The 20,802-nt window shown below is 50.4% G+C and overlaps 1 protein-coding gene across 1 annotated transcript; it reads left to right on the top strand.

Moving 5' to 3' along the window:
- Nucleotides 1-11,607: 11,607 nt before the first annotated feature.
- On the top strand, nucleotides 11,608-20,460 carry ACP7 (acid phosphatase 7, tartrate resistant (putative)). Its single transcript, XM_056847647.1, has 13 exons — nucleotides 11,608-11,719; nucleotides 13,734-13,934; nucleotides 15,031-15,213; nucleotides 15,369-15,394; nucleotides 16,166-16,263; nucleotides 16,410-16,472; nucleotides 17,000-17,114; nucleotides 17,220-17,333; nucleotides 18,112-18,169; nucleotides 18,692-18,759; nucleotides 19,137-19,208; nucleotides 19,687-19,824; nucleotides 20,395-20,460. Exons 1-13 carry the CDS (start codon nucleotides 11,611-11,613, stop codon nucleotides 20,458-20,460), a joined length of 1,311 nt encoding a protein of 436 aa, XP_056703625.1. The 5' UTR covers nucleotides 11,608-11,610.
- Nucleotides 20,461-20,802: the final 342 nt, after the last annotated feature.

Genomic DNA, 20,802 nt, shown 5'->3' with positions numbered 1-20,802 from the left:
GGTCAGCCTTGCCTGGAACGGGAGGATGTGGGGCTGAGATCCCCTCCTTTGTCTTGCCGTTGTGGACACCAAGGAGTCGAACAAAATCAGGTCTTTACTCGTTAATACATTTCTCTCCTGCCTTCCCTTGTGGTTCAAGGTGGCTTACAATAATAGTTGAGAAACATTTTCAGTTTAAAAACCAAAAATAAACTAGCACACCTCAAATCTCCCCCCCCCCGCCAAAGACACCTGCTGATTTAACCCCCCTCCAAAGGCCTGGCAAATAGGCAGGCCTGGCAGGGAATTCTGAAGGTCTCCAAGGAGGGGACCCACCCTCACCTCTTCAGGGAATCTGTTCCATGGAGCTGGAGCCACGATGGAAAAGGCCCTGGGCTCTGGCCGATGCCGGATGGGCCACCCTGAGCAGTGGGGGGTAGCCAGCTGAGGGCTGCCTGAAGCCTGTAGTTAAAACACGCAATATGAGTGTTGGCTTGTTTTCACACCAACCTTATCTAGCGTTTTACAATCTGTTATTCTACCCCCACCCACCCCGGCACCTTAACATGCTCCTGAAACCCCTCAGGTCATCTCCGAAACTCCTGGGGTCCCACAGCCCCTGAGGGCAGGCCTCCCTGATTCATCCCCCAGCCCTGCCATGAAGAGGGGACCACCCTCAATGGGACCTTCCTGAGACAGCAGCCGGGCTGTGTTGCAGGACAAATCTCCAGCATCCTTACCAGACCACCCCCCGAAATCTGCTCAATGGGGGGGGGGGGATTCAACCTTTCTTGCATCTCCTCTCGGGTATTCTTTTTTATATATATATATAATTTTTTTATTTTTATAACATTAAACAAAACAAACAAATACAATAATAATAATAAAATTAAAAATACGAAAGAGTATCAATCATATGCTCTTAGTAATACATTCATAATTACAAAATTGTAAAATTCAGAAAACAAAAAATACCCTTTTGACCCTCCACCCACCTTAAAAAGTGACCCATCACCAGACTTCCGAAGAAGTGTCTTAACAGTTTTTAAAATTTCCATTAACAGTATAATAAAAAAGTAATAAAACTGATTTCTATAGCTCACTAACTAAAATAGTAAACCTCTCGGGTATTCTTTGCGGGCAGACCCACATCCTGCAGAGAGGGGCCCTGCCAACTGCTCTCAAACAGTCAGCGTAGGGGCCACAGTGTCAGACTAGGGTCTGGGAGACCCAGGTTCAAACCCCTACTCTGCCGTGGAAGCGTGCTGGGCGGCCTTCTCAGCCTCACCTACCTCACAGGGCTGTCGTGAGGATACAGTGGAGGAGAGGAGAACTAGGTATGCCCCTCTGGGTCCCCGCTGGGGCGAAAGGAGAAAGGCGGGGTAGAAATCAAGGGACTAGGACGAGCGGCCTGCCTGGCAGCAGCGTCGGGGCTGGGCTGGGTTGGGCCGGGGGCGACGGGCGGTAAGTCCCGGGCCGGCCAGCGAGGAAGACCCGCGACCGGGGCGGGCGAGCAGGCGTGGCGGACGCCAACACGCGCATCACCGCAGCAGCAGCAGCTCCGCCCGTGCATTCCCTGGCCCAGCCCCGGGCATGCGCGCGCGCCCGCGCGCATGCCCGGGGCTGGGCCAGGGAATGCACGGGCGGAGCTGCCGCTGGGGTGACGCGCGTGTTGGCGTCCGCACGTGCGGGGAGGCTCGCTTTCCGGGCGCGGCGCTCGAACGAAGAGGGGCCAGTTTTAGAGCCCCGCCCCACCCCACTTAATTGAGGAAGGGGTTAGGAGGGTCCCAGGTGTTGGGCATTAGGTAGCGAGCTTTGTTGCATATCAGACAGTCAAGGGTTAATAATGAATGTATAGATGCTGACCAGTTCTGGTCAGCATCTATACATTCACGATTAACCCTTGACTGACCAGTTCTGGTCAGCATCTATACATTCACGATTAACCCTTGACTGTCCGATATGTAACTGATATGTAACAGTTCTGGTCAGCATCTATACGGTACATTCATTATGAACCCTTGACTGTCTGATATGTAACTGATATGTAAGTTCTGGTCAGCATCTATACATTCATTATGAACCCTTGACTGTCTGATATGTAACTGATATGTAACAGTTCTGGTCAGCATCTATTCTATACATTCCTTATGAACCCTTGACTGTCTGATATGTAACTGATATGTAACAGTTCTGGTCAGCATCTATTCTATACATTCATTATGAACCCTTGACTGTCTGATATGTAACTGATATGTAACAGTTCTGGTCAGCATCTATTCTATACATTCCTTATGAACCCTTGACTGTCTGATATGTAACTGATATGTAACAGTTCTGGTCAGCATCTATTCTATACATTCATTATGAACCCTTGACTGTCTGATATGTAACTGATATGTAAAAGTTCTGGTCAGCATCTATTCTATACATTCCTTATGAACCCTTGACTGTCTGATATGTAACTGATATGTAACAGTTCTGGTCAGCATCTATTCTATACATTCATTATGAACCCTTGACTGTCTGATATGTAACTGATATGTAACAGTTCTGGTCAGCATCTATTCTATACATTCCTTATGAACCCTTGACTGTCTGATATGTAACTGATATGTAACAGTTCTGGTCAGCATCTATTCTATACATTCCTTATGAACCCTTGGCTGTCTGATATGTAACTGATATGTAACAGTTCTGGTCAGCATCTATTCTATACATTCATTATGAACCCTTGACTGTCTGATATGTAACTGATATGTAACAGTTCTGGTCAGCATCTATTCTATACATTCATTATGAACCCTTGACTGTCTGATATGTAACTGATATGTAACAGTTCTGGTCAGCATCTATTCTATACATTCATTATGAACCCTTGACTGTCTGATATGTAACTGATATGTAACAGTTCTGGTCAGCATCTATTCTATACATTCATTATGAACCCTTGACTGTCTGATATGTAACTGATATGTAACAATACTGGTCAGCATCTATTCAATACATTCATTATGAACCCTTGACTGTCTGATATGTAACTGATATGTAAGTTCTGGTCAGCATCTATACATTCATTATGAACCCTTGGCTGTCTGATATGTAACTGATATGTAACAGTTCTGGTCAGCATCTATACATTCATTATGAACCCTTGGCTGTCTGATATGTAACTGATATGTAAGTTCTGGTCAGCATCTATACATTCATTATGAACCCTTGGCTGTCTGATATGTAACTGATATGTAACAATACTGGTCAGCATCTATTCTATACATTCATTATGAACCCTTGACTGTCTGATATGTAACTGATATGTAACAGTTCTGGTCAGCATCTATTCTATACATTCATTATGAACCCTTGACTGTCTGATATGTAACTGATATGTAACAGTTCTGGTCAGCATCTATTCTATACATTCATTATGAACCCTTGACTGTCTGATATGTAACTGATATGTAACAGTTCTGGTCAGCATCTATTCTATACATTCATTATGAACCCTTGACTGTCTGATATGTAACTGATATGTAACAATACTGGTCAGCATCTATTCAATACATTCATTATGAACCCTTGACTGTCTGATATGTAACTGATATGTAAGTTCTGGTCAGCATCTATACATTCATTATGAACCCTTGGCTGTCTGATATGTAACTGATATGTAACAGTTCTGGTCAGCATCTATACATTCATTATGAACCCTTGGCTGTCTGATATGTAACTGATATGTAAGTTCTGGTCAGCATCTATACATTCATTATGAACCCTTGGCTGTCTGATATGTAACTGATATGTAACAATACTGGTCAGCATCTATTCTATACATTCATTATGAACCCTTGACTGTCTGATATGTAACTGATATGTAACAGTTCTGGTCAGCATCTATTCTATACATTCATTATGAACCCTTGGCTGTCTGATATGTAACTGATATGTAAGTTCTGGTCAGCATCTATACATTCATTATGAACCCTTGGCTGTCTGATATGTAACTGATATGTAAGTTCTGGTCAGCATCTATTCTATACATTCATTATGAACCCTTGACTGTCTGATATGTAACTGATATGTAACAATACTGGTCAGCATCTATTCTATACATTCATTATGAAACCTTGACTGTCTGATATGTAACTGATATGTAAGTTCTGGTCAGCATCTATACATTCATTATGAACCCTTGGCTGTCTGATATGTAACTGATATGTAAGTTCTGGTCAGCATCTATTCTATACATTCATTATGAACCCTTGACTGTCTGATATGTAACTGATATGTAACAATACTGGTCAGCATCTATTCTATACATTCATTATGAACCCTTGGCTGTCTGATATGTAACTGATATGTAAGTTCTGGTCAGCATCTATTCTATACATTCATTATGAACCCTTGACTGTCTGATATGTAACTGATATGTAACAATACTGGTCAGCATCTATTCTATACATTCATTATGAACCCTTGGCTGTCTGATATGTAACTGATATGTAAGTTCTGGTCAGCATCTATTCTATACATTCATTATGAACCCTTGACTGTCTGATATGTAACTGATATGTAAGTTCTGGTCAGCATCTATACATTCATTATGAACCCTTGGCTGTCTGATATGTAACTGATATGTAAGTTCTGGTCAGCATCTATACATTCATTATGAACCCTTGGCTGTCTGATATGTAACTGATATGTAACAGTTCTGGTCAGCATCTATACATTCATTATGAACCCTTGACTGTCTGATATGTAACACTTCTGGTCAGCATCTATTCTATACATTCATTTTGAACCCTTGACTGTCTGATATGTAACTGATATGTAACACTTCTGGTCAGCATCTATACATTCATTATGAACCCTTGACTGTCTGATATGTAACTGATATGTAACAGTTCTGGTCAGCATCTATACATTCATTATGAACCCTTGGCTGTCTGATATGTAACTGATATGTAACAGTTCTGGTCAGCATCTATACATTCATTATGAACCCTTGACTGTCTGATATGTAACACTTCTGGTCAGCATCTATTCTATACATTCATTTTGAACCCTTGACTGTCTGATATGTAACTGATATGTAACACTTCTGGTCAGCATCTATACATTCATTACGAACCCTTGACTGTCTGATATGTAACTGATATGTAACAGTTCTGGTCAGCATCTATACATTCATTATGAACCCTTGGCTGTCTGATATGTAACTGATATGTAACAGTTCTGGTCAGCATCTATACATTCATTATGAACCCTTGACTGTCTGATATGTAACACTTCTGGTCAGCATCTATTCTATACATTCATTTTGAACCCTTGACTGTCTGATATGTAACTGATATGTAACACTTCTGGTCAGCATCTATACATTCATTATGAACCCTTGACTGTCTGATATGTAACTGATATGTAACAGTTCTGGTCAGCATCTATACATTCATTATGAACCCTTGGCTGTCTGATATGTAACTGATATGTAACAGTTCTGGTCAGCATCTATACATTCATTATGAACCCTTGACTGTCTGATATGTAACACTTCTGGTCAGCATCTATTCTATACATTCATTTTGAACCCTTGACTGTCTGATATGTAACTGATATGTAACACTTCTGGTCAGCATCTATACATTCATTATGAACCCTTGACTGTCTGATATGTAACTGATATGTAACAGTTCTGGTCAGCATCTATACATTCATTATGAACCCTTGGCTGTCTGATATGTAACTGATATGTAACAGTTCTGGTCAGCATCTATACATTCATTATGAACCCTTGACTGTCTGATATGTAACACTTCTGGTCAGCATCTATTCTATACATTCATTTTGAACCCTTGACTGTCTGATATGTAACTGATATGTAACACTTCTGGTCAGCATCTATACATTCATTATGAACCCTTGACTGTCTGATATGTAACTGATATGTAACAGTTCTGGTCAGCATCTATACATTCATTATGAACCCTTGACTGTCTGATACGTAACAAAGCTCGCTACCTAATGCCCAACAATCCCCTTTTCGAGGTTCTGTTACATTCAGACATGCAAACACCAGGAACCACCCCGCCAGGGGGAGGGGGCCGAGCCGGGGCTCGGAGAGGCAGGCAGCTGCCTGGCCCGGAACCCAGGAGTCCTGCCCCTCCCTCCCTCCCTGCTGCGGAAGAGGAGGAGGAGGAGGAGGAGGCGGCGATCCCCGCCCCGTCTCCGCTGTTCCTCTCCCGGGTCTCCACTCTGGAGGGGCTGGAAGAGCCGCGGAACAAGGTTAGCTGGGGAGGGGGAGGTTCTTGGGGAGCGCTCTGCACGTGCTCCGGGGCCCCCTCGCCGTCCCTGCAGGGTGGAGTGAGGCGAAATGGCGCGCGGCGGAGAGGGGATCCCCGGGGTCGACCTTGCGGGGCTGTTGCTGCGCGCGAACTGGTGACTGGGCTGGTGGCATCCGTGGAGGCTTGCGGCGGAGGGGTGCCTCCCCCACCCCCAATATCGCGGAGGAAGGGCAGATGTGGGCGTGAAGGCTGCCAGTCTCCAGGTCGGGGTTGGAGATCTCCCGGGATCACAGCTGATCTCCAGACCACGGAGACCAGTTGCTCCAAAGAAAGCGGCAACTTGGCAGGGTGGGCTCTGTGGCGGTATCTCCCCTCCGCGGGCTCCACCCCCAACCCCCCCCCCCGGAATTCCCCACCCAGAGTACTAGCTGGAGCTCTCCCACTATGAACTGGTCTCCAGCCGGTAGAGATCAGTTCCAGGTACTAGCTGGAGATCTCCCACTATGACAACTGGTCTCCAGCTGGTAGAGATCAGTTCCAGGTACTAGCTGGAGATCTCCCACTATGACAACTGGTCTCCAGCTGGTAGAGATCAGTTCCAGGTACTAGCTGGAGATCTCCCACTATGACAACTGGTCTCCAGCCGGTAGAGATCAGATCCAGGTACTACCGGTAGCTGGAGATCTCCCACTATGACAACTGGTCTCCAGTCGGTAGAGATCAGTTCCCCTGGAGAAAATGGCCGCTTTCACAATTGGACTCTATGGCACTGAAGTCCCTCCCCAAACCCTGCCCTCCTCCGGCTCCGCCCCAAAAACCTCCCGCCGGTGGCAACGAGGGACCTGGCAACCCCAAGCCCTAGAGATGGCACAACCTATAGGGGCGAGGGGGCTTGCTTTGCAGTATTGCGAGGCCCAGGTGGGCTTGTGCCGAGGAAGGGGTCCTTTTCCCATATGGGGGTCGGTCCCCACCTGCCGGCCTCCCCTGACCCCCTGGCATCACCTGCCTGGGTGGGTTGTTTGTTATGACGGCCCCCCTTCTATCCTCCTAACTCAGTTGTTGTGTGCCGAGGGAGAGAAAGAGGGACCGCTTACTTGCCCTTTGCCAGAGTGTTTTATGTGGAGATTTACTTTTCTCCTCCTTAGTCCCCTTTACCAAAAAGAAAGAAAGAAAGAAAGAAAGAAATGAAGCAACAGAGGCCTTTTAAAGTTAACTAGCGATAAAAACAGAGGTTTATTAACTCATCTACAAGAGAAGAAAATTGGAGGGGAAACTTTGGTTAGGAAAGCAGAAAATCAGATCTTATTTTTCAAGATTCACTTCAGAGATAGTCGTATGGCGTAGAGGGTACAAAATCGCACTTCTTGGTTGCAGTTCACAGCTTCCGTTCTTAGATTTCCCCATAGATGTTCCTTTACCAGACTCCGCTGTAGTAGAAAAGGGCAAGAGTCCAGCAGCACCTTAAAGACTAACAAAAATATTTTCTGGTAGGGTATGAGCTTTCATGAGCCACAGCTCACTTCTTCAGATACAGCTAGAATGTTAATCCATCTGTCTTTATGTAGAGGAGAGTGAATTCAGACAAGCATTAGTATGTAAATGTGAATAGCAGGCGTGATGGGATTAGGTGTGGTATGCAGAAGAGTCTGTGATGTCCAGGTGAGAGATGGGTGTGGAGAAATCAGCATTGGTCATGAGCCATGAATGCAAGGTCTTTATTCAGCCCAGGTAAATGAATTGACTTTAGTTTGAATGTCAACTGTAATTCAGCAGTTTCTCTTTCCAATCTCCCTTTGAAATCCCTTTGTAAGAGAACTGCTACTCTTAAATCTGCAACAGAATGTCCTGGAAGGTTGAAATGTTCTCCCACTGGTTTTTGAATATTGTGGTTTCTGATGTCAGACTCTGCTGCTGAGCTATCAGGAAAGGTAGAGCTTTAAAAAAAAAAGCTCTCTTTCCCAGAGAACTCAGAAGTATGGAGAATCCCCCTTGAGTCTCTCTTCCTGTTCTCCCTACCGAACTACCCCACACCGGTGGCAGTGATCCCTTCACAACCCCCTGTAATTGGAATATCTCCTCCTCTGGAGCCTGTTCCCTCTTTGTGACCTGAGAAAGGGCCCTTCTCCTCCCAATCTCAATCCTGGCTTGCCACAGGTTGTGTTTTTCCACAGCTTAAGCCCAACTGAACCCTCAGGTTCTCAGCGTTGTTCACAGCTTCTTCTCACGCAGGTTACCAATTGTCCCATCCTGTCTTTCTGTCGGAGCTCAGAGAGTGAGCTTCTTGGGCTCTGCCCACTCCTTGTCTCTGAGCTTCTTCTGAAGATTAACCTGAGGCCAGCCTGGCTGTAGTTCATAGAATCATCGAGTGGGAAGGGACCACCAGGGTCATCTAGTCCAACCCCCTGCCCAGTGCAGGAAATTAACAACTACCTCCCCCCCACATCCCCAGTGACCCCAACCCTCACCCCGCCATGCAGGATCCCACAACCAAAGCACTCCCGACAGATGGCCATCCAGCCTCTGCTTAAAGACCTCCAAAGACGGGGACTCCACCACCCTCCGAGGCAGTGCATTCCACTGTCGAACAGCCCTCACTGTCAGGAAGTTCTTCCTAATGTTTAGGTGGAATCGCTTTTCTATTAGTTTAAATCCATTACTCCGTGTCCTAGTCTCTGGAGCAACAGAGAACAAGCTAGTTCCCTCATCAACAGGACATCCCTTCAAATATTTAAACATGGCTATCAAGTCTCCCCTCAACCTTCTCTTCTCCAAACTAAACAAACCCAACTCCCTAAGTCTCTCCTCCTAGGGCATGGATTCCAGACCTTTGACCGTTCTGGTCACCCTCCTCTGGACACGTTCCTGGAGGGGCTTCTGACGCAGCTCCTGGGGGATCCTCGGAGCGCTGCGTTGACCGGGGAAGGGAGGCAGGTCCTTGCCCCTAGGACAGGGGTGGGGAACGTCAGGCCCAGGGGCCGTTTAAGGCCCGCGAAATCATTTGGTCTGGCCCTTCGTGGGTCCTGGCAGATCTCTAGCTCCGAAGAATCTAAGACTGGTGATCCGCCCCTTCCCGTGGACAGGAATAGCCTCTATTCAAGGCGGATGTGAGTTTGTTTTGCCGAGAAAAGGAACCCTTTTCCCCCCCTTGCAGAAGAGTCTTAGCTATGGAGCTGCTAGGACCATCCAAGAAACTATGTTATCCCTTTCCTACCCGGGCCATGGGGCTTGGTCGGCTAATTTTTAAATTGATAATTTTGTATGGCCCACGAATGATGTTATAAATATCCAAATGGCCCTTGGTGGAAAAAAGGTTCCCCACCCCTGCCCTAGGAGCTTGCAAGGGAAAGTCTGGGGCAAAGAGACGGCGCCAGCAGGCCACAGAGCTGGGAACCGGGACGGGGGTTCCTCCCAGCCCTCAGGCGGCTGAGCCAGACTCCCACCCTCTGGCCCTGTGGCTCTCCAAGAGGCACACCCTGAAGAGAGGGGCCCTGCACCCTGCCCTCAAACATCTCTCCCCCTAGTCTGAAAATCCAGGCATCCTCCTCCGGGAAGGGTGCTTCCTAGTTGGAAGGCGGCAACCTCAAAGCAAGAAAGGCCTGCAGAGACAGGCCTCACGATCCTGGCAGAGACTGGTGAGAAAGATTAGCTGATAATGGTGTTGGGGAGGGGGCAGTTGCTTATGACTGCTGCTGCTGCCACAAACCCAGACAGCGGGCCCTCTTGTGAAAGGGGAAGGTTTTCAGGACCACCCTTGCATGAAGTAAAACCTCCCTGGAAATACAAACAGTGTGGGTGGACAGGGGGTGAACACCTGTCCGTTAAAAAAAAAAAACACCCAACCCTCCAAAAGTATACCGATGAAGTGGCCTCTAGCCCACAAAAGTGAATGCTTTGCCAGAAACCTCTTGAAGCCTGAAGCAGGGACTCCTACAGAGAGGGGCAGAGGCAGCCTCCTGTGCGGAGGAGGACTTTGGACCCTTGACTGGGACTTGTTTCCCCCACCACAAAACGCCAGATTGCTCTTTATGTGCCAGAGAAGCCCTGGCCTTGCCCAATCCATTTTTAAAAAACGTTATAAAGGCAAGAGGGAAGTTGGGACGGTGTGGGGAGGAGGGGTTCCCTTCCCACTAAAGTTTCCTGGTAGAGTCCTTTCCCCTGCCCCGCACACACACACACACACACACACACACACACACACAGTGCTGTTAGCCTCAGCAGGGGAAAGAACAGGGGTCTCCCATGGGGTTCATCCATGGAGGCCTTCCAGGGTCTTAGACAGGGGAAGCTCCCAACTGCCTGTCCTGAAGCTGGAGGCAGGAAGCCTAGTCGATAAATCAGTCCATGGTAGAGCACTGTTTTGTCCAAGTCGTCAGTACCAGAGGGGCAGTCCAATTCCAAAGTTAGGTTTGGTCCAGAGGTCAGAGTAATGGGCATCTAGAAGGCAGCAAGAACGCACAGCCAATACACAGAGTGGCAGAAGGAGTTTGCTCCCACAATCATTTTAGTCTCCTCGACTTCTTAAATAGGCCCTTATCTTGGCTGCAATATCAGGGCCAGCTGTTACTCGTGAGGCTGTTCTGGCATCAGCCCTCTTCAGCCTCATTCCTGCTATCAGGGAGTGATCTCCACTGGGCTTGTAGCCGGGCACTCCGTCTCCTGTCTTGTGCTTCTTGTCGAAGCCGCCTTCTCTTTTGCTCCAGCTGCTTTGGTGAGCCTTCTGGTGACGCCGACTGTTGCTGGGCCTCAGGCACAGCTGGACCCCCAAGCTGGAAGGCTGCAGACCCAGCGAGGCCTCCCCCGCCAGTGGCTGCTCCTCTCTTCTCACACTGCGTTCTGCCTCTATTTCCTCTGAGGAGGTCTCAGCAGGCTGACCCACGACACTGACTCTTTTCAATGCGCAGTGCTTGTGAGCTGAGCGATAGCCTCTCTCGTCAAGATGGCGGAGGGTTATTGTGTACACTGTGGGGTTTAAAAAATAACCTTTTAAGGGGTGGGAGTAAAGTGGGTGGGGCACCGGCCAGCAGCCCAGCCTGCCTTTCATGCTGTTGGCCCTCCTGGATAGTTTGTGCAGGATCCGGGCTTCAGGCCACAGCTCAGGAGAAGGGTGGTGGGATATTGCTAGTGTGGCTCTTGCAAAGAACAGTGTGGCAGGGCAGCGGCATGGGAAGCCCTGCATACTCTCTTCGGTGCGTGGGGCTCTCTGGTTGTTACCCCAAATCCTCTCTGCTCTTGCCTTCCCCAGCCCCTGCCTACCTAGCTGATTGCAGCACTCTTAAACTGGGACTTTGCCAAGCGGCCTGCTGCCACCACCCCCCACTTCACTTTGAGTGACACCAGCCTGGCAGAGACCATGCAGGGTCTACGGAGTCTGGCGTGCATCCTCTGCCTTTGGCTTCCTTGGCTGCAGTGTGAAGAGCCTGCCAGCACCCTCCCGGAGCAGGTGCACCTGTCCTACCCAGGTGAGTTTCCCCATTCACAGTCCAACCTCTGCTAGATTCACTTCCTGAGCAACTTGAACACATGAAGCTGCCTTTTACCGAATCAGACCCTCGGTCCATCGAGGTCAGTATTGTTCAGTGGCAGCTGCTCTCAGGGTCTCAGGCAGAGAAGGGTCTTTCCCATCACCTGCTGCCTGGTCCTTTTTCACTAGAGATGCCAGGGATTGAACCCAGGACCATGCCAAGCAGAGGCTTTTACACTAACCCACGGGCCCTCCCTAAGCATGAACATACATGAAGCGGCCTGCTGCTGAATCAGACCTTTGGTTCTGCTGGATCAGACCTGAGTATTGTCTACTCAAACCGGTGGTGGATCTCCTGGGTATCTGGTGGAGGTCTTTCACATCACCTCCGGCCTGAGATTTTTCTTCCACAGAGCCACAGCCCCTTCCTGACTCTGAGACAGCTATGAGAAAGGCAGGGAGAAAGGAAGCTGGGGGCAGGTGGTGGTGGAGAGAGTAGCAAGGACTTGGCTCTGTAAGGATGGCAGAGGGAAAGGGGGTGTTTGGCTCTGGATCCCGCACTGCCATTTGAGACAGTCAAAAGCATTTCACTGTTGCAGCAAGCCTAAAGAGTCATAGGGAACAGCAGCATAGCCGAACAAGCCAGATTTAGAGATGCAAAGTGAACCAGGTAGAATCTTCTCCACAAAGCAGCCATCTTGTCCCCAGCCAAAAGCCCTGGAAATAAATTTGTAAAAAGTGTTACCCTCAACCCCCAGAGGCCAACAGGGGCTGGGGTGGTGGCAGTTCCACAAATGGAGCCCTTCTCTGATGAATGGCCACCTCCCTTTCAGGCTGGGGGTGGCACCAAGGTGGACCTCAGAGGAAGCCTTGAGTGCCAGCGCAGGGGTTGGGGGTGGAAGGGGGCATGCGGTCTCCTTATTCTAAGCCAAGTGCCTGGGGCTGATTGGGGGGGGCGAGCATAGGCCCACCCTGGAGAGCTTTCAGTCTAAAATTTGAGACGAGGGAGGGACAGCGAAGGGAAGTGGAGGCCTTTCTAGTTTAGGGTTGCCAGCCTCCATGTACTAGCTGGAGATCTCCCGCTATTACAACTGATCTCCAGCTGATAGAAATCAGTTCCCCTGGAGAAAATGGCCACTTTGGCAATTGGACTCTATGGCATTGGAGCCCCTCCCCAGGGGCTTTCTGGGAACACCCCCTGTGCTGTTCCAAGATCCTTTGAGGTAGTTCTAACATCCAAAGAAAATTCAGGCAGGTCTGCCCCTTGGTTTCATTATTTGCTGTGTGTTTTACTGCCTCATCTTCAAATCCTACAACCTGTTCCAGGGCAGGCGCTTGGCATGCGAAGGGCCTCCTCGCCCAGGGACAAGGAATCTCTTTATTTTGGAACATGTTTAGAGCTGTTTTTCCAGTATGGCCCGAGGATGCAGATGGGACAAAGCTTGGACTGCGGAGAGCCGCTACCAGTCAGTCCAGCCACCTGGGGGAGGGGGCTTCCTCAGGCTTCAGGCAGGCTTCGTATGTTGAAAACCATTTTTCTTGCTGGGGAGAAGGGCCCACTGGTTTGTCTGTCGAAGGCCCCCAGTTCAGCCCCCAGTACTGCAGTGAAAGGCCTTTGGGGATGGGAAGGCCCTTTTCTGCCTGGAGAGCGGCTACTGGTCAGTCACAGTAGACTGGGAGCCCCCAATGTGGTGCTCGGCGCGCCATGGCACCCACCAACACCTTTCCTTGTGCCCGCCAAGGGATTTTAGGGGCTGGGTGGCATCAGGTGGGGCTTTTGCCCAGCAGGTCTTCTGGCTGTTGAAGGTTTTTTGGTGGCTGGCTCCTCCTCCTGCAAATGCTGTTTTATGGCCGTGTCCACCGCCCTGTGTCAGAATTCCAACGGTGCCCGCGGGCTCAAAAAGGCTGGGGGACCCCTGCAGAAGACAATTGCGAGCTTGATGAACCGAGGGCTCTGAGCGGGCAGCAGGGTGGGGATCTGCCTCAGCCACCGATGCTTCCCCCCACCACAGGGGACCCTGCCTCCATGACAGTCACCTGGACAACGTTTGGCCAAGCGGACTCTCTTGTGGAGTTCGGTCCAGACCCGGGAACAGCCTTCACCCGCCGGGCCCGAGGACGTGCCACGAAGTTTGTGGATGGGGGCAAGCTGCACCGGACCATGTACATCCACAGGGTCACCTTGAATGACCTCCTGCCAGGGCACCGTTACGGTAAGAGGCTGGAAGTTCTGAGCTCTTTGGGATGTGCTGTGGAAAGACCTGGAAGCTTCGGCACTTGCGGAGTTGAGTACGTTCAACTCATTCCGCGCAAGCTACTCGGTGCAAGTCTCTAGCAGTACGTACCAGAGACTGGCTGGGCTGAATCCTGCCAAGAGATGCGGCAGAAGTGGGGATTCTGCCTCTTCAGGGAGCTGGGTGGGGGGGGAGATAACCTTTGATCAGCCCTCACCTCTCAGGGTTGTTGTGGGTATCAAATCAGATTGGGGGATTGGGGGGAAGAAGAAGAGTCGTTGGTTTTTATATGCCGACTTTCTCTACCACTTAAGGAAGAATGAAACCGGCTTACAATCACCTTCCCCTCCCCACAACAGACACCCTGTAAGGCAGGTGGGGCCGAGAGAACCGTGACTAGCTCAAGGTCACCCAGCTGGCTTCGTGTGGAGGAGTGGGGAATCAAACCTGGTTCTCCAGATCAGAGTCCACCGCTCCAAACCACTGCTCTTAACCACTACACCATGCTGGCTTCTGCAACCCCTGTTGCTCAGGCTCCTTAGAGGACGTTGTCATCAACTTGCATCATTTCAGAGGGTAGCCCTGTTGGGTCTCCAGCAGAAGACCTACATTCGAGTCCAGTAGTTACCTGAGAAACTACCGAGAGCAGAAAGCTTTCGAGACTCAAAGCTCCCTCTGTCAGTTTACACCCTGAAAAGCTTGTTGAGCTGTAAGGTGCTGCTGGACTGGAATCTAGCTGTTCAGCACACATTAAATCCAGGAAATCAAGGGTCAGTTTGCAGATTTGGGGCACTATTTAGGGGAGACAGTTGCCCAGGAACCCCTTTATGGCTGATGTAGCTGGGTGAGGAGAAACAGCCTTTGGGCTCTCTGTATTGGTCCCTGACATGTCCTGGGCTGGGCGCTGGGCTACTCATTGATTAGGGCTGCTGGGAGAAGCGCCTCTCCTGCCCTCACCAGCTCGGGCACCGTCGGTTTGGGGGCTGGGGGGGACCAGGCCACCAAGTCCAGGGTTTGCAGTTCTGCAAGCACAGATGCCTTGGAGCTGCTGAGCTGGACTCCTCTGTCTTTGTAGCCTACCGCTGTGGGAGCCCGAAGGGGTGGAGCCGGGCCTTCCGCTTCCAGGCCGTGCTGAACGGCAGCGACTGGAGCCCCCGCTTTGCCGTGTTCGGGGACATGGGCGAGGAGAACCCCCAGTCCCTGCCTCGCCTGCTGCACGACACAGAGATCGGCTTGTTTGACATGATTTTGCACGTGGGTACGATTGGAGGTGGGGTGTTAATTCGTGGGGGTGGCAGAACTAAGGCAGCGTTCCCCTTGGACTTTGGGACCCCACCATCCTTTGGGCAAATACTTGTGCTCAAAGTGAGCCCACCCTCTCCTGTCTTACTGTGTTCCTCTTTCTCTTGGCAGGGGATTTTGCCTACAACCTGGACACGGTAAGGGGCTTTCCTGTCCCTCCATAGTTGGGGTCTGGTGTTTGGTGGTGTTCAAACTGCAGCAGGAGAGTGCTAGTGATGTGTCCGGTGTCAGTGGGAGCAGGTAATAAAAGTATGTCTGCTGGCTGCGCTTGGGGTTGAAAAAGAACTAACCCCACAGCCTGTGTCAAGGCAACCCAGACTTTGCAAAAGTGGGGAATTTCAGGCTCTCCTCCGTCAGGCCGCGTTCCACCACTTCCGCTGTTCTGCCTAATTGACTTTGCTTTTGCAGAAGGGACATTTCTGGCTTGAAGCATTCCTTTGGGTTAAGCTGTCCCCCCCCCCCCATCTTTCTCTAGCCTCAGGGCAGTCTTAGGGATATCAGTTTAGGCTGTGGAGTATTCTTTTTACAGCTGTGCTAATTTTAAAGCTATGGTTTAACTGTTTGTGTTTTTACTTTGTGAGCTGCCTCAAGCTAGTCTCTGGAGTGGCAGCAGCTCAAGATAAATTGGAGCCTCTTCTCAGGTCTTCTTGTGTCCCACATCCCAGCTATCAGCAGGCTTTGGCCACCTACATTTTTGGGCATATCTTTTTAATCTTGAGGACTAGGAACTTGCTCTTTGAAACAAAAATTACAAAGGAGATATTTTTCAAGGTTCTGAAAATTACACCCTGTAGTTTTTGCTGCATGCCTACACAAGTGCGGCAGACAGTTGGCCATGCCTTTATCTTGGCATGACAGTTGGCCATGCCTTCCCCGCCCCCAATATTATCACTGTGCGTTCCTTGCAGAATAACGCTCGTGTTGGAGATGCCTTCATGAGGAAAATTGAGCCCGTGGCTGCAGTGTTGCCATACATGACCTGCCCAGGGAACCACGAGTCAAAATAGTGAGTCATGTTGTGGGCTGGAAGTGAGCAGAGTCCCTCACACGTCTCTTGCACAGCTGGGGACTGGTGAGGAGGAAGGGCACCGCGAGTGTGGCCGGAGAGAAGGGACTTGGGTCTGCTCCCTGACTCCTCCCTTCCTCTTCCAGCAACTTCTCCAACTACCGTGCCCGCTTCACCATGCCCGGCGACACCGAGAGCCTCTGGTACAGGTGAGTGTTCTCCGGAGGCAGAGTTGGCAGAAGCCCCTCGCCTCTGGCTGTGTTTTGTAGCTGCTCCAGCTTCGTTTGCAAAATGCCTTGTGGAAGTAGCACTAGAAGGGCCAGAACAGTACGCTGCGTTCCCATGTGCTCATGCATATATGGGCACACTTCTGTCCGTCAGGTCCATGGGCTCGTGACTGTTATGGCCTGTGACATTACGCCACAGGGTTTTCAAGGCCAGAGAGGCTCAGAGGTGGTTTGCCATGGCCTGCCTTTGTGTAGCAACCCTGGACTTCCTTGGTGGTCTCCCATCCAAGTAGCTTCCGAGATCTGATGAGATCGGGCCAGCCTGGGCAGTCAGGGAACATGTGATGCAAAAGACCTCAGCTGGAGAGCCACTTCCAGTCTGAGTAGACAGTTCTGACCTCGATGGGCTGGTGGTCTGATTCGGCTTATGGCAGCTCCGTGCGCTGGTGTCTTGGTTTGCCTTCCTACTCCTCCCCTGGGTCACAGGATTCCTTTGCCCCCCTCCCCAGCTGGGATGTTGGCCCTGCTCACATCGTCTCCTTTTCCACGGAGGTGTACTTCTTCTTGAAGTACGGAAAGCACCTGGTGGCGGAGCAGTTCCAGTGGCTGGAGACAGACCTGCAGGCAAGGAGTGGCTTTGGAGGTGGGGAGTTGTATTCGGGGGGGGGGGTTTCCAGATGGAAGGGGCTGTCTCATCTGCTTGCTGACTCCCTTTCCCTCTTGCGGCAGGAGGCGAGCCGGCCGGAAAGGCGCAAGGAACGCCCCTGGATCATCACCATGGGACATCGGCCCATGTACTGCTCCAACAACGACCTTGACGACTGTACGCGGCACGAGAGCATCGTGAGTGAAAAGCGGGGTGGGGCCACTTCCAGGTCTTCCTGCCCTAAGCACAGCGGGATTCTGCAACTTGCACTCACAACGCATAACAACTCCCCGCACTCCCTTCGGTCATCCTCTAGGAGCCTCATGCAGGTTCCCGGCCCCAGGATGGCTCGGTTAGCTGTCATCAGGGGAAGGGCCTTCTCAGCTGTGGCCCCCACCCTGTGGAACACACACTCTGATGACACCCTTGCTCTGCCGGACTTGTTTAGTTTCCGCAGGGCGTGCAAGGACAAATTGTTTTGGTTGGCCTTTGGACTGATATCCACATGTTTGTGTGGTCGGTTGTATGGTGCTAGCCATATATTTTAATACTTTAATATTTGAATGTTAATATTTCATATTTGTTATCTGCTTTTATGTTTTAAATGCATTTATACTGTTTTAATGTACAAGTCTCTGCGAGATCCTTTGGGTGGGCGGCGACTTAAAAAATCTAATACATAAAGAAAATAAATAGATAAATAAATGATCTGGGCCAAACAAGCACCCTTAACATTTGATGAAGTCTGTTTTGCTTCACCTAGTTGGGTTGAGCCGACAGGGGAGGCCTGCCTTTTTAAGAGGGGGAAAGCAGGCGCTGAACGAACGCTGAGATTCTTGGAAGGTGAATTCTGTGTCCAATTCCACATCCTGCAGTTGTGGAACGGCGATGGGTACAGCCTGGAGTGAAGGGTGGAAGGAGGAGGACGCAGTTGCCAAGAATTGTTGTCTGCTTTTTTCCCTGACCCCTTTCTAGATTCGTCGAGGGCTTCACCCGCACCAATATGGCCTGGAGGACTTGTTCTATAAATACGGTATGTTTGTGTGTTTCTTCTGAAGGGTTTTGCTGCTTCAGAAGACTGCTGATGGTCTCTAGCCTGTGTGTGTGTGTCAGTGTCCTCCAAAAGGTCCGCTCGTTAACAGCCTTGCTCATCTGGCATCAATAGGATTTGTGGAGGAGACCCCACTTGGTGGTAGCTAAATGGAAGTCTGCCTCTGAATACCATATGCTGGGGACAGATGGGCCGTGTAGGGGATGGTACAGGGCCAGTTCAGTAGGGAGGTCTTTTTATGGAGGGCAGACGAGGGGTAGCCGCTGAGGGCCCCGGGCTGGATTCAGCCCCCAGGCAGGGGCATCAAGCAAGTTATGAGACGTGCTGGCAGACCCTTTTGGGGAGTGGAGGGTTTGGGCTCTCTGGCAAAAGTGGGGTCTAGGGGCAGACGGCGGAGCTACCCTGACGGGGGTCAGCCAAATTTCTTTGCTCCGCCAGAGGCTGGACTGCTGTTACCCCCAACCGACCTCACTCTCCCCCCTCCTTGTGTTCTTTTCCTGCCAGGGGTTGACCTGGAGTTCTGGGCTCACGAACACTCCTACGAGAGGCTCTGGCCTGTCTACAACTACAAGGTGATTCCTGCCCTGTCCAAAATCTCTCCGATACAGGGGAGGGGAGGTTTGCAGCGCCAGAGAGGGCCTTGGCGAGGTCTCCCTCTGGCAGTGCAGCCCCTTCAAAGACAGGATCGTGCAGTGTGTGGCATCTCCAGGGACTGGGCGAAGGGGGGTGGAGGAGTGGAATCGCCCTTTCCAGTTTCTGCAAGGTAATTAGAGAGAGCAAATGGCCTTGATCCGCAGGCCTCTCTCCAGCTGTGTGGGGGCCTGGCCAGCCCCCCAGGCGATGGGCCATGAGCTGGGGGGGGGTGTCAGCTGTTGCCCCACCTCCAGGCCCTTTTGCTCTTGGGGGCCAAATGACGTCAAATGACCTTCTTTCTCCTTCCCCCATCCAGGTTTATAACGGCAGCGCTGAGGCCCCGTATACAAACCCTGGTGCCCCCGTGCATATTATCACCGGGTCAGCCGTAAGTGAGAGACTTCATTTATTGAAAAACATTTATTAGCCACCTTCCTCCGTTGCAGAATTCAAGGCGACTCAGAATATAAATAAAACATTATCAGACCCCATAAAAAGTCGTAATTTAAAAACTCCAATTAGGACTGCCGATACGTCAAAACTGAATCAAGTCAAATACAGTCCTAAATTAAACTGCCTTCAAGGGTGGGTGGCCTTCTTTGGATGCAACAGTTCCTTTTCTTTGGCATGTCAAGTAGCAAGAGAGTGCCTCTGAGCATCTGCAGAGTTCCTTCTCATCGCAGCTAGCATCCACACACTAGAAACTAGCAGAGGGGGCCCTGTCTCTATTTCCCAAGTGGGAAGAACAGGAAGTGGGTCTGGGGGGTGGCTGCTCATCTTTGTGGGCTACCAGATGCCCGGGTCCTTTAGGAAATTCTCAGGAGGGTGCCTAGCCTCTTAATTCACCCCCCCCCCCCGCCCGGCAGGGCTGTCGAGAACAACTGGACCCCTTTGTCCCTGAGCCGCGAGAATGGAGTGCGGTGCGGGTGGAAGATTACGGATACACTCGCATGCAGATCTTCAATCGAACCCACCTCTGGCTGGAGCAAGTGTCGGACGACCAGGTAGGAGCCGTTTCTGCTCATGGCTTTCGCACCCTGCTCCCCTCGGCTTCTGGTGCACCTGCTTTTGAAATAGCCCCATCCATTGCTTGCCATTGGAGCATGTGAGGATGTCCATGGCCCAGTCCTCCCTCTCCTGCAGAGCTTGGCTCTGGGGGCCCTCAGGTCCAATCCTGTATTTTGGCCACTGGAATTTGCTCCAGAGACTGTTACCTATGTAGGTGCCGTCAAGTTGCAGCCAACTTATGGTGACCCCAGCAAGGGGCTTTCAAGGCAAGTGAGAAGCAGAGGTGGTTTTGCCATTGCCTTCCTCTGCAGATTCTTCCTTGGTGGTCTCCCATCCAAGTACTGACTCTGCTTAGCTTCTGAGATCTGACAAGATCGGGCTATACCATGGCCGCCTTCCCTCCCTCCAGAGACCCTTGAAACTAATTTGGGACTGGTAGAAAATTCCTGTTTCTGAATTGTCTGTGATACCCCAGACAGGATGCATTTGGCCAAACGAGGCTTCTGCCGGATCTCGTGGGTTATATAGGAGTGCCCCTAAACCCACATTCTTTGTTTGCCTTTCAGGACGGAAAGGTTGTGGACAGGATTTGGCTGATCAAGGAGCGGCACGGCCCCCAAGCGTGGCACTGATCCTGCCTGGGGAGATCCCGCCCTTTTCCTGGTCTAATCAAGTCGGGGGACTCTGGAGGTCCAGCAGCCACAGACAGAGTGGAAGAAGAAGCGGAGAGCGTGGAAATCCCCAGGGGAGCCATTTGCTTTGACTCTCGAGCCGTATTCGTCCCCAACACCGTGTTTTGGGAGTCTGTGGTTAATCTTTTCTGCAATATGGGAGAGGTGGTCTCTCCTTCTTTCTTTGCCTGTGGGTGGCTCAGCAAATGAACTGTAATCTGGGAAGTTGCTGTTCAGAGCTCATCTGGGCCAGAAATTTCATTGGGGGGTGGGGACTTCAGCAAGCCCCTCGCTCTGACCCTT

Source organism: Euleptes europaea, chromosome 3 (genome assembly GCF_029931775.1).
Source record: "Euleptes europaea isolate rEulEur1 chromosome 3, rEulEur1.hap1, whole genome shotgun sequence".
NCBI classification, from domain to species: Eukaryota; Metazoa; Chordata; class Lepidosauria; order Squamata; family Sphaerodactylidae; genus Euleptes; species Euleptes europaea.
Note: the sequence above shows the minus strand (reverse complement) of the source record. Positions and strands in the feature narration are given on the sequence as shown.

Excerpts from the sequence above, each read along its gene's own strand:
- ACP7 (XM_056847647.1), top strand. The coding sequence starts at position 11,611 with ATGCAGGGTCTACGGAGTCTGGCGTGCATCCTCTGCCTTTGGCTTCCT. Across the intron at positions 16,264-16,409 it reads GGGAACCACGAGTCAAAATA|CAACTTCTCCAACTACCGTG; the intron begins GTGAGTCATGTT and ends TTCCTCTTCCAG. Across the intron at positions 18,760-19,136 it reads GGCCTGTCTACAACTACAAG|GTTTATAACGGCAGCGCTGA; the intron begins GTGATTCCTGCC and ends TCCCCCATCCAG.